The sequence below is a fragment of the Prunus avium genome, chromosome 7 (genome assembly GCF_965620075.1).
Source record: "Prunus avium chromosome 7, drPruAviu1.hap1.1, whole genome shotgun sequence".
NCBI classification, from domain to species: domain Eukaryota; kingdom Viridiplantae; phylum Streptophyta; class Magnoliopsida; order Rosales; family Rosaceae; genus Prunus; species Prunus avium.
This window is the reverse complement of record NC_142290.1, coordinates 7,424,310-7,437,077: the sequence shown is the minus strand read 5'-3', so window position 1 is coordinate 7,437,077 and position 12,768 is coordinate 7,424,310. Positions and strand designations below refer to the sequence as shown.

The following is a 12,768-nucleotide window of genomic DNA, read 5'->3' as shown; positions in this document are numbered from 1 at the left end:
AGAGCCTCTAGTGCTTGATATGTATTTTCTCCTCCTACCATTAGCGGCTATTTCTCGACACCTTCCCTTCATCACCATCTTCAGTGCCTCGACCACACGAGGGTCTCCTTTCCTTGGTGACTCTTATGCAGTTAGGGTTGCTTTTAAAGTGCTTATGTCACTTATTGCTTGGATTATGGTAGCGCTCTTTGTAACTTTGGTAGCTTGTTCAGCACCATTTTTTGTCTTGAGCATTGGTTATTGGTTCCTCTCCGGTGGGTGTGGGCTTGTGTTGATTATGCTGTTGTTTGGTTATGGGTGGTGTGGCATTTCCCTATTCCGTATTCATTGCCTTTTGTGTGCGCTTTGCTTTTTTGGGCTTTATGTCCTCAAGTTTTATGATGTAGTAGATTTTATGCCTTCTTGTGCTGCAGCTTGTTGAATTCCTTTGTGGAGCTCACTTTGTTGTAACCGGCTTTTGCCTTCTATCTAATAAAAAAAAAAATTTCCCCCAAACTAAATAACATTATGTACACGCCCTGTATCAAACTAAAGTCGCCAAAGAAAAAACTATAGGGGCTAAATTGAAATTTTGGGCAAACTTAGGAGACAAGAGCGAAATTTGCTTGATCCATTTTTCCTGAAAATGAATTGCAGGCAAACTGCAAAAGCATGGCAAAAAGGAAGCGGCTACGGCGCTGCCACGAGGTTGAATTTACCATGACGAATTGAATTGATAAACCCCTCTGAACTCACTCCTTCACTCCAATTCCATGGCCATGCCAACAGAAAATTGAACAATCACAAACAAACATCGATTGAAAATCATCAAATTCCAAAACCAATGGACCACTACAAGGTTCTGGGGTTGCCAAGGAGCGCGAGCAAAGAAGAAATCAAGGAAGCGTTCAGGAAACTGGCGGTGAAGCTGCACCCAGACAAGCACTCCCACTCCCCCAAGGCCGTGAGGGAGAGCACCACCCTCAGATTCAAGCAGGTCTCAGAGGCCTACCAGGTCCTCATCGACGATCGCAAGCGCGCCGACTATAATTTCCGGAGCTCTCGCTCCCACAATTACAATGCAAATACTAGTAATTACGGCCATGGTTATGGTTATAGTGCTACCAATTATGGAGGCAAGTACAGACGAGCCTCCTCTGGAGGCTCTGGAGCTTCCTCTGCGTTTGAGAATGTGCTTCGCTACGTCACGACGCGAGCGTTTCTTCTGAATCTCTCCGTTGCAGGGTATTGTTGTGTATTTTCCATGGTTAATTTTTATGAGTGAATTGATGGTTGCAATTGAGAAATGTATGAATATACATGGTTGGTTTTTGTTCATTTTGATTTCTTTGACTGGTAAACATGTTGCAAAGATATCTGATTTGTTCAGTTGTTACGGAATTTAGATTGTAATTTGTATCAATTTGTGATCATGGGTTTTAGATGTTGACAAAGTGCTCTTTGCCCTGGTATTTTCTAGTCTAGTTAGTTTCAATTTTGTGCTAATTGTAATGATGAATGCTATAAGAAAAACATACCTATTAGCTAATGATGCAAACATTTCAGTACTTTTAACGATACCCAAATCTTCTTATATATAAGATTTTTGGTACATTTTCTCTTTGGAAAATTTTCATTGGTAGATGAATTTTATGCAGGGCTTTCTTAGGCGGCATGGTCGTTGTTAATAGGGGCTGGGATGCTCTATGGAAGATGCATAATGCTGAGGTACGTTTCTCTTTTCTTTTTTTTTTTCCCTCTCACCCTGGAATTCCTCTCTCCAGGGTTTTGTTTTTTAAATCCTTGCTTTCACTACTTTGTGGTCATACAATCTTCCTGGTGGGGACATGTGGTGTGTAATATGATTTATAGAAACCGAACCAAAGACCAATATTGATCCTAATTTCAACCATTGTTCTCTGATTCATTTGGCTTACCTAAATGAACAAAAGAAGGCACCCTTCAAGGTGCAAGCTAAATAAATCCTTCCTAGAAACCTAGCGAGTTTGATAACTGTCATATGGCGTGGTTTTTGCGCACTTTTGATTATTAATATGAAATGCAAATTCAAAAAGTAAATGTAGAGGCATGCACAATCAAAATTTTCTTATATTAGCTCCAGCAAGCATACATGTGGTTGCTTTGTTAGTGCCATTGATTTTGAACTACTTTCAGTTGGTTTCTCTTAAACCTTGTCTAACAGTAATTGAGACCTGAGATGCCTACTGGAGGTTGTTTTTTTTTTTTCGTTACTGAACTTTAAATACATTTACTTTATTGGGGAATGCCCTACTTGGTCATTTTGAAATCATACCAGGGATATAATGCAGAATGAATGTTCTCCAAGATTGTTTCACTGACAAGCTTTCATTTGCATTCAGAAATCATTTGAAGAAACAATGAGATCCCTTGAAAGATCCAAAGTACGTAAAGAGAAGCCGTAGGAGGTGGCCATTAAATCTAGTTTGCCTTCTTCTTATTGTACTTAGAAGTCATCTTGGTCAAATCACCACATTTGTGTGCAGATAAAAGCAAAAAGTTCTCATTAGTTTATGAGGACAGAGTTTGTCGCTTTATAAGTTTTTTCTTGTGAAACAATAATGTATTTGTTCATGTACATAAAAAAAATAGTTACAATAAATGGAACATTTTAAGTATCATGTATTCAGGTTATGTATCATAGATATTTTCCTGATGTATACACACACATCCACACAACCACAGTAATCACTCCATTACATGTTATTATAAGTTTATTAAAATTGCTATATTTATGTATGAAACAGAGTCCTTTTTTGTCCAGGTAAAAGCAAAGAGCTCTTACTGGTTTTTGAAGATGGAGTATGTTGCTTTTAACGTATTTGTATAATCTGTCTATACTTGATTCAGTATTTCTTTCTCGGTGTTGATTTTTTTCTCTCTCTGAAGAATAATGCACTTGTTCATGTGGACATATATTACAATGATTGGAATTTTTCAGTTGTCATGTTATTCAAGTTATGTGTCATAAAAATTTCTTGATGCATCAATAAACGCACACATCCACAGAAGCACATTAACATGTCCCTTGCATGTAAGTGATAAGCACAGTTATTTTGGTAAAATAACATTTTTTTTAAAGTATTATACATAAAACAAAAGAAAAATAAATCTAGTTGTATAAATACTTTTAGTTGGAGTTTTGAATATTGAGTTTTTATTGAGAAGGTCTTCAATGTAAATTTATTTTTATTAAATGTTATTCTCAACCCTTCTTTCTATTTTGGCACAAAAGGAAAGCATTGTTCTCTTACTTTTCATTTTTTAACAGATAAGGATCTGCATCTTTCTTAATCTCTCTTCTTTTCCTTAAAGCCTCTCTATGTCACATTCTGATTTGCTTTTTTCTTTTTTCTTTTTTTGCCTGTTTTGATGGTTTCTGATTATTTGGATTTTGGTTTGTTCCTAAAGAAGAAGGAAACAGGTAGAGGAGGCCTATTTCTCAAGATAATCTGAGATGGATTCTCTTAGATCCAGGAAAACCTAGGTTTTTTTTAATTTTTAATTTTTAATATAACCAGGAATCCACCAATCCACATTGCGGACTCAGCTTTGAAACTGGGCCCCCGGCCAAGCCCTACAATCATTTGGTTGCTTTTGAACCTCAGACCACATGGGGGCAAACCATGAGCCTGACTCTTCCAACTGACCCACATTGGTGGTTTTCTTGTGATTATCAGAGTTGGTTTATTTTTTCCTAGTTTCTTTCTGATTAACCCTTTTGCTTTACTCTCTTGAATTTGTGGATAAAGGTTGGGTTGTAGTCTCGTTTTCATATGCTTATGTAGTCACATGTATATTTAAGGGTACTGGGCAAGAAAAAAGGGTTAGTGCGGAGGATAGGATTTCGGTATTTGCCCGTTGATTATCTGCTAGAAGGAGAAGGATTTGGTGGGCTCTTGCTTAGAAATTAAATTTAGCTGTGAAGTGAAGCCTTCAATTTTTTTATTTGTTTTTAATTATTGGGAGGTTAAATCGATTCTGATGATTCCATTTCTTACTGCTGCTCATGTTTTATTTTATTGTGATGGCATAACCTGTTTATAATGTTATTACATTTGTGTGGGGATTGGTGTACCAGTGATAGAGCAAAAGAGGGGATATAAGATGTTTGAGGTGGATGAAAATTTGAGCTTATTGATCAAATGTTACAGAGAGAAGAATATGCGGTGCCTTGAAAATATGTTTCCTTCAGCAAAGGAAGTTTCAACAATACTGGTATTGAATTTAGTCTGTTGACCAGGTAATCAGAAGAAGATAATTCTGAAGGAGCTGATTTGTTGATGCTCCAGAGTATGGAAACTGTTCTATTTCTAGTGATGCTCTGGTTCTGGAAAAGTGAGGAAGACGAAATCTGATGGAATTTTTAGTGGCTTCAGTTCAACATGAGAGGTTGGGTCTGTAATAAGCTTGCCGGATGTTGTGGAGATTGGAAATGCGGCGACGGTCGGATTGTTGGAAAGGCTGTTGTGTTGGCAGAATCAACTATTGGGCAAGTGCCTTCTGATGAACTCACTAAGGAGGCAGTAAGCTGAGGTTGGAGTTATCTAGTAAGTCTGAATTAATAGCCTCTAGTATTTTGTTTTTATTTTTTTGGAGTCAAATGGGGGAAAATTAATGTCTGCATAGCAGGTAGCTGAAGTGTTGTGAGCTGGGCTATATATTCCCCGCTGAGCTTTTGTATCAGGAATATTTCAAGTCAAATTCTTGTTGGCAATGTTGTGATTAATGGAATGAGCCAAACGTTGAGTGACCTAACCGGTAATTTTTTAGCTTTATGATGGCAATTGGGGTTCCCAGGTTGTTTTTCTCAGATCCTTTACAGATGAACTCTGCATGTTGCTTTGATTCTAGAAATGAGTAGACTTCATTTGATTGTAGAGTTTTGGTGGCTCTGGATCCCAGACGTGACAAAAAATTACATTAAGTTAAAATAAGTAAAAAAGATGGGATGGAAGGGCTGACCGCTGTGAAGGGAGTGTGGTTTTTATTTTATATCGACGTCGCAATTTAACATATCGGTTAAAGATGCCCTAACTAACTACCATATTTACACGAACAATAATAGCAACAAACAACTGCAAAGCTCAGATTCAGAAGAAATAACAGTTGATAGATTTAGATACCAACAGATTAGCCTCTCCTCTCCTCTCCTCTCCTCTCTCCTTCCCTCTCTATTGTTCTTGCCCAATTCCTTGCTGTTGAGCTTCAGTTTGCTCGGTCTTTGTTGGCTCTGCTACAAGCTTCCCGACATTGGGATATTTTTCAATGAATTTATCTTCCCAGTCCTGTAAAATCTCAAGTTCATCGGGCCCAAGACCTTCAATGTTGCCATTTATGTCTTGGGGCTTAAAGGACAGAAGAGCTAAAGCTCTGCTAGCATCTCTTCCAGCAAACATTGCGTACGGTCCCCCAGGACCATAAAAATTCCTGCAGGTTGTAAGGGCCACCAAACTCACTCAGTCCAATAAATTCAAAAATAAACCACAAAACCAAACTTGAAAAATAATGCCAGTTGGCCAGGACAACATTACAAATCCGTTCAAAATACTCATTCAGCGACACGTATTTACTTTATCACTAAATTGGACAGAAATTAGTACGTGTTCTTAAATTGCAAGAATATCAAACTACGTGGGTCTAATTGCCACAATTGAAATGAAATAGACAAAAGTGGAAAATCCGGCAAACTACCTGGAGATAGAGACGTCATAGATCTGAGCTCTGATGGCCATGAGCAGAGGCTTATTGGGATCAGAACCATCAAAGCCTCTCAATTGTTGCTCCGTCATGTCTCCCATTTGCGTCGGAGTTTTGGTGGTGGTTTGGTTGAGATTCAAGTACTTGTTAACCAAATTGGAATCGGTGCCGATGCTTGCCGCCATGGGAGGCTTGTTGTAGTCTTCGGGCCCCACAAACATTGCGCTGACAATTCTGTAAACCACAACCATCATCCCTGCGATTGTGAAGAAGGCCGCCGGTGAAAGTCCCGTGTACAACGTTATCTCCTCCATCACTGCCCCGTATATTCCTCCTCCCATTTCTTCTCTCTTTTTCGTCTTCTTCTTCTAATTTCTCTGTTTTTATGTATATGGATTTGATTCTTCTACTTCACCTACCAAGTCAAAGCTCACCTACCTCTTTTTTTATCTTTTTTTTTTTGTTTCTTCGATATATATGTTTTGTCTTTGCATATTTAACCCAGCCACTCCATCAATATACTTCACACTAAATAACCGGTTGCATTATAAAATGAAAAAACATTTTGATTCAGCCCAAAAATGGGAAGTCTTTATAAAGAATGACAAAATTCTAGTATTTGAACAATAATACCCTTATTAATTTTTTTTATTGTGTAAGGAGTCCTTTTTCTATTTTTCAAAAGGTGCCAAAAGGTGTTTCTTCTCGCTTGACGTATGGTGGCAAGGCACCTTCTATAGTACACCAGGTGCACCCATGCACCATTTGTCCTTTATGATGCTCCCAAATTTTTAAAAAAATTGGTTACCGGTTATACAAGTTATCAAGTTTTCACTTTTTGAAAATACAATTGCATAAGGGTCATGCAATTATGCCCTTCCTGTTTGGCAATTGGCATATGATTGGATAGTAATTTACAGTAGTTTGGATATGAGAGTACCATAACATTGTAAGAGGATCCTAAAACTTATAAGTTACAAGATTTGGGTAGCGATTTACAAGTTTTTGAACCAGGATTACAACATTAGGGTCATGCAATTATGCCCTTCCTGTTTGGCAATTGGCATATGATTGGATAGTGATTTACAGTAGTTTGGATATGAGAGTACCATAACATTGTAAGAGGATCCTAAAACTTATAAGTTACAAGATTTGGGTAGCGATTATGCCCTTTCTATTTGGCAATTGCATTTTTGAAAATGCAATTGCATAAGGGTCATGCAATTATGCCCTTCCTGTTTGGCAATTGGCATATGATTGGATAGTGATTTACAATAGTTTGGATATCTGAGTACCATAACATTGTAAAAGGATCCTAAAACTTATAAGTTACAAGATTTGGGTAGCGATTTACAAGTTTTTGAACCAGGATTACAACATTAGGGTTCACCTAATCCATAACGTTGTAAATACCCATTTACAAGGATATTGATCCACATTACAAGGACTTGGTAACTCCGGACCATGAGGATGTAAATTGGGTCCTTATTCTAGTAAAATGAGGGTTTACAAGACTAAGGGCCGATTTTACAATTTTAGGATACGAGGGTACCATAACCTTGTAAAGAGGATCCAAAAACATGTAAGTTACACGATTTAGGTAGTTATTTACAAGTTTTTGTACCACGATTACAACGTTAGGGTTCTCATAATCCTTAATGTTGTAAATCCTTATTTTACAAGGATATGGATCCAAATTACAAAGAATAGGCAAGTCCGGACCATGAGGATGTAAATTGGGGTCCTTATTGTAGTAAAATGAGGGTTTACAATATTAAGGGCCAATTTTACAGTGGTTGGTATACGAGGGTACCATAACATTGTAAAAAGGATCCATAAACTTGTAAGTTACACAATTTAGGTAGTGATTTACAGGTTTTTGCACCACGTTTACAACATTAGGGTTCTCATAATCCTTAATGTTGTAAATTCTTATTTTACAAGGATATGGATTCAAATTACAAAGAATAGGCAAGTCCGGACCATGAGGATGTAAATTGGGGTCCTTATTGTAGTAAAATGAGGGTTTACAATATTAAGGGCCGATTTTACAATGGTTGGGATACGAGGGTACCATAATGCTGTAAAAAGGATCCATAAACTTGTAAGTTACACGATTTAGGTAGTGATTTACAGGTTTTTGCACCATGTTTACAATATTAGGGTTCTCATAATCCTTAACGTTGTAAATCCTTATTTTACAAGGATATGGATCCAAATTACAAAGAATAGGCAAGTCCGGACCATGAGGATGTAAATTGGGGTCCTTATTGTAGTAAAATGAGGGTTTACAATATTAAGGGCCGATTTTACAATGGTTGGGATACGAGGGTACCATAACGCTGTAAAAAGGATCCATAAACTTGTAAGTTACACAATTTAGGTAGTGATTTACAGGTTTTTGCACCACGTTTACAACATTAGGGTTCTCATAATCCTTAACGTTATAAATCCTTATTTTACAAGGATATGAATCCAAATTACAAAGAATAGGCAAGTTCGGACCATGAGGATGTAAATTGGGGTCCTTATTGTAGTAAAATGAGGGTTTACAAGATTAAGGGCCGATTTTACAATGGTTGGGATACAAAGGTACCATAACGTTGTAAAAAGGATCCATAAACTTGTAAGTTACACAATTTAGGTAGTGATTTACAGGTTTTTGCACCACGTTTACAACATTAGGGTTCTCATAATCCTTAATGTTGTAAATCCTTATTTTACAAGGATATGTATCCAAATTACAAAGAATAGGCAAGTCCGGACCATGAGGATGTAAATTGGGGTCCTTATTGTAGTAAAATGACGGTTTACAATATTAAGGGCCGATTTTACAATGGTTGGTATACGAGGGTACCATAACGCTGTAAAAAGGATCCATAAACTTGTAAGTTACACAATTTAGGTAGTGATTTACAGGTTTTCGCACCACGTTTACAACATTAGGGTTCTCATAATCCTTAACGTTGTAAATCCTTATTTTACAATGATATGGATCCAACAGTGTAATACGAGTCCTTCCTATTGTAAACCCTTTTGTTTTCAAGGATAAGAACCTAATTTACTTCTCTACTGTCCCACCTTCGCTTTATAGGTTTATTTTGTTATTTAATTATAAATTAAATAGATGTTTACAAACTATTAACACAGGGCAAAAATCGCATGTTTTTCAACCAAAAAAAAAAAAGTTTGGGGTTACAAAACTATTTCGAGTGGGAAGTGAAATCCTGTGGAAAACGAAGCCAAACGTTAAGAAAATAGGCATGCATGCACGTTTGCAATTTCAAACAGACGGTTTGTCAATTGCATTATACTTGTTCAATTTCCTACACTCTGTTTGTCAATTGTATTATGCTTGTTCAATTTCCAACTCACTGTTTGTCAATTGAGTTATTTCCTTTTCTTGAAAATAGGCAACATGTCTTCCATGGCATAATTAATATGAAAATAAATGGATACACATCAATTGTATTTAGTAGAAATATAAACATACAATTAAATTATGAAGGATTAGTCCTTACTGAGAGATTCTACATTTCATAATTGTGCACATATAATGGCAATTGCGCGACAAGAATGCAAAGAGACTATTTTGTTTGTCAGTTGCAAGACTATATTGCAATTAGACGTAATTGTTTGTCAATTGCATTCACAAATCACATATGTTCTCAAAATGTAAAAGGCTACCAATAACATGGCAATATGGATACAATCATTGCAAAATAGGACTAACCAATTGGTAATTGGATTCAAAATGACATATTGAAGTACCTCTTACATTTCCATTACCAAAATGCAAGGCTACAAATATCATGCCATTTGCATTACAATTAATAAATTCTATCTAATGTTTTTCGAATGAGTCACAAACTTTTCAACATCAACAATATGCCCAACATTAAAGAAGAGAAAAATATTGACATTGATCATATTGTGTTTCTTGTCTGTGAAATAACTCAAATGCAAAGATAATGATAATTGCAAGACTGAAATGCAAATGGGACAACCTTTTTTTTTTCCTTTTTTTTTGTTGGTCTAAATCGAGTTTCATTAAATAAGGAGAGGAGAGAAAAAGAAAAAGAAAGCAGGGGAGAAGGGTCGGTGACCACTTCCCCCTCTTGCGGAACTAGAAGAGAGGGGGGCTAAGGTTGGGAGCTTTTTTTGCTTTGTAAAAAGCTTATTTTTGATGTCGTTGAGCTGTTAATATTGCCTCAAATGCAAATGGGACTACTTTAGTTGTCAATTTCACTACTAGAATGCAAATTACCCTACCTGTTTGTCAATTGCATTGACAAATCACATATTATATTTACATTTTCAATTAATTGTGCACAGATCATGACAATTGCTCGACTAGAATGCAAATAGTACTACTTTCTTTGTCAATTGCACGACTGGAATGCAAATGGCACTACCTGTTTGTCAATTGCATTGACAAATCACATATTGTGTTTACTTTCTTAAAATTGAAAAGACTGCCAATAACATGATAATATGCGTACACTAATCTCATAATACAACTTTTGGTACAATGCCCATTCACAATGCTAATGGGAAGATTGTTTCAATTGGCACATAAACTATGATATAACAGTCAAATTTACTTTAAAAGCTTATTCTCAATGGTACTATATCCTCATCAAAGCCAACATAAACTTCATTCATGTGATTGAATGTATTGTTCAATACATTCACTCTACAGAACCAATAATTATAAATATAAAATCTTAAGTCATTATGTATATATATATTTTTTTAAAATACAATCTCCAGATACAATGAAAATATTACAAATTCAAGTAGCCAAATAAATAGACTCCAAAATAGTATATTAGTCTTGTACTTGGCCTAATTCTTTACCCCAACCTGAAAAACAATCACGAAACTATCAATAAAATGAATGGAAACATAAAGCAATATGCTAATATGAAAACAATTAGAAATTCATCATTGTAAACAAAAAAAGAACAAACCTACAACATAATTAACTTGAATAGAAAGCAATATGCCAGTTTGGGATAGAGATTTGTTCTTTTCTTTTTCCTTTTTTTACTTTTTGGATTGTATAACGATCATCAATCTTATAGGCTTTGAATATCAAACAAAAAAGTGCAACGAAAGCAGCCAAAAGCTGGGACCAGCTTCAACCATGTCTCCAATGCCATGTACAATGGCCTAGTGTTTGTCTTTACGTCCTCATTTTGTGATTCCAAACTTAACTATTCTTAGCACTATGCCACAATTAGGCAAATAATACCACTTCCAATGTAGCATGATAGTTTTTAACATGCAGTTCATAATATATATATTCCTCATGCATTACTAAAATAAATAAATAAAATCCTCAACCATTCGCCAAAATGAAAGACAGAGACAGAGAGATAAATTTGAAGGGAAAAAAAAATTACCCTTATCAGATGCTGGGAAGGGTGGATGGCCCGCTAGTTCGAAGACCTGCAAATCCAAAATCAAAATCAAAACAATACCTAACTGAAAAACATAATCAAAACCAATTTCAAATTAAGAAGCACAAGAAGAAGAGTGAGTCCCTTTCCCATGTAGAAGATATAGAAGTCGTGTAAATTATTAGGACTCTTCATATGCATGGTACCATTGATTGCAGTGAAGTTTCATGTTCAGTGGGTTAGGAAATCCTGTAAACATGAAAACATACAAGCCAAATAAAACAATAGTTATAGCTAACTACCCAAATAGGACTTTAGATGATGATAAAAAGAAACAAATAAATATCCAGTCTCATGTACAAATTAGTGCCTCAACATTTTCAGGTTTGAGAGCACTACAACCTTATAACTTAAGCAATACCACCTTATAACTTAAGTAAGAGTATATCAGCTAGCAAATGTAGCTTTGTATTGTAACCTGAATATCCATTGCTCTCATTTCCTTCTTTTAATATATATATATAACCCTATCATGCATAGGCATTTGTTTACACTGACTCTTTTCTTCTCAGCACTTGAAAGACTTAAAACAAGAGATGTTACAAGAAATCCCTTTTCTAACATAATTGCTGGATGAACTGAATATAGAGGTGCACATCTCCCTTTTTAATAGAATACTTAGACTGTAAATCTAAGTCTACTTATCTAGCTTTTCGTTAGCTTGAATTGTATTTCACAAGGTATTTTTTTATCGAATAAAATATTATGAATTCTCCCCAATGTAAAAGCCAGTACCAAGTAGTTTCAGTTCATGCTAATGAAGATTACATTTTCAATACCAAGAGATTTGTTGAAGACTAAGCTAACTAATTCCAAAACACTGTAAGATGGTCTTGGATGATACTATTACAAATTTGAACTAATGAGAATCTAAAATCAACCCCTAGAAGGCCAGAGAGTTCAATGATTTCACACATTGCCAAATATATATATATATATATATATATATATATATATATATATATATATATATAATATGAGAACATCTCACACATTCAAATTCATACATAAAAGAAGATAAATTCAAATTCATAAATTCACATCAATGATAGCATTTTTGTTTTTTTGTTTTTGTGAATGCAGAGAAAAAGTTGGGAAAAAGAGGAGCACAGTTGTGATGGTGGACGGCTCACAAATCGAAGAATTAGACGCATTAAGAGACAATGATCAATTGTTTATCTTTTGAACATGAACATGAAAATGATGTATGAATGATCACTAATCAGTTTCAGTCACTTTATGAATGAAATTCTATAGCGTAACTCATGTCAAAGATGAAGATTGGACGAAGAACTTACAACACCTACATTCTATGCTCTGTTGTTGAACATCTCTAAAACTGCATAAGAAACTAAAGGTATTACTCTACAATGCAGACTAAATTATCTCAAGCACAAAAATAATACATTATAAGAAGTCATGGATCTCATGGGTTGTAATGGACACCAATTTGCTCCATTGTCGTGGAGGACAATAAATGTCTCAATCCTAGCTCAAGTTTTAGATCATTATTTTAACATTAAGATCTCAAGTAAACAAAGTACATAAAATTCCAAGTTATCAAACACAGAATACACACAATTTA

General features: G+C 35.5%; 2 protein-coding genes across 5 annotated transcripts; one reads left to right on the top strand and one right to left on the bottom strand.

The window, feature by feature from the left end:
• Positions 1–562: 562 nt before the first annotated feature.
• On the top strand, positions 563–5,430 carry LOC110754937 (Chaperone DnaJ-domain superfamily protein). Of its 4 annotated transcripts, XR_002526418.2 has the most exons (4): positions 563–1,224; positions 1,638–1,707; positions 4,262–4,568; positions 4,651–5,430. XR_002526418.2 is itself a non-coding variant. In XM_021956067.2 (3 exons), exons 1-3 carry the CDS (start codon positions 824–826, stop codon positions 4,277–4,279), a joined length of 489 nt encoding a protein of 162 aa, XP_021811759.1. In that variant the 5' UTR covers positions 563–823; the 3' UTR covers positions 4,280–5,430. The 4 variants fall into 4 exon arrangements, 3 of the variants coding, with proteins under 3 accessions (XP_021811759.1, XP_088100270.1, XP_021811758.1); XM_021956067.2 differs by having other exon boundaries at positions 4,262–5,430; XM_088244144.1 differs by lacking the exons at positions 4,262–4,568; positions 4,651–5,430 and adding an exon at positions 4,100–4,255 and having other exon boundaries at positions 564–1,224.
• On the bottom strand, positions 5,084–6,166 carry LOC110754936 (membrane steroid-binding protein 2). Its single transcript, XM_021956065.2, has 2 exons — positions 5,713–6,166; positions 5,084–5,448 (listed from the first exon to the last, which is right to left on the bottom strand). The coding sequence occupies exons 1-2, from the start codon at positions 6,057–6,059 to the stop codon at positions 5,193–5,195; spliced, it is 603 nt and encodes a 200-aa protein (XP_021811757.1). The 5' UTR covers positions 6,060–6,166; the 3' UTR covers positions 5,084–5,192.
• Between the last annotated feature and the right edge of the window lie 6,602 nt (positions 6,167–12,768).

Coding starts and splice junctions, on each gene's coding strand:
- LOC110754937 (XM_021956066.2), top strand. CDS start 824: ATGGACCACTACAAGGTTCTGGGGTTGCCAAGGAGCGCGAGCAAAGAA. Junction 1,225..1,637: donor CTGAATCTCTCCGTTGCAGG/GTATTGTTGTGT, acceptor AATTTTATGCAG/GGCTTTCTTAGGCGGCATGG. Junction 1,708..2,360: donor GGAAGATGCATAATGCTGAG/GTACGTTTCTCT, acceptor ATTTGCATTCAG/AAATCATTTGAAGAAACAAT.
- LOC110754936 (XM_021956065.2), bottom strand. CDS start 6,059: ATGGGAGGAGGAATATACGGGGCAGTGATGGAGGAGATAACGTTGTAC. Junction 5,449..5,712: donor TATGACGTCTCTATCTCCAG/GTAGTTTGCCGG, acceptor TACAACCTGCAG/GAATTTTTATGGTCCTGGGG.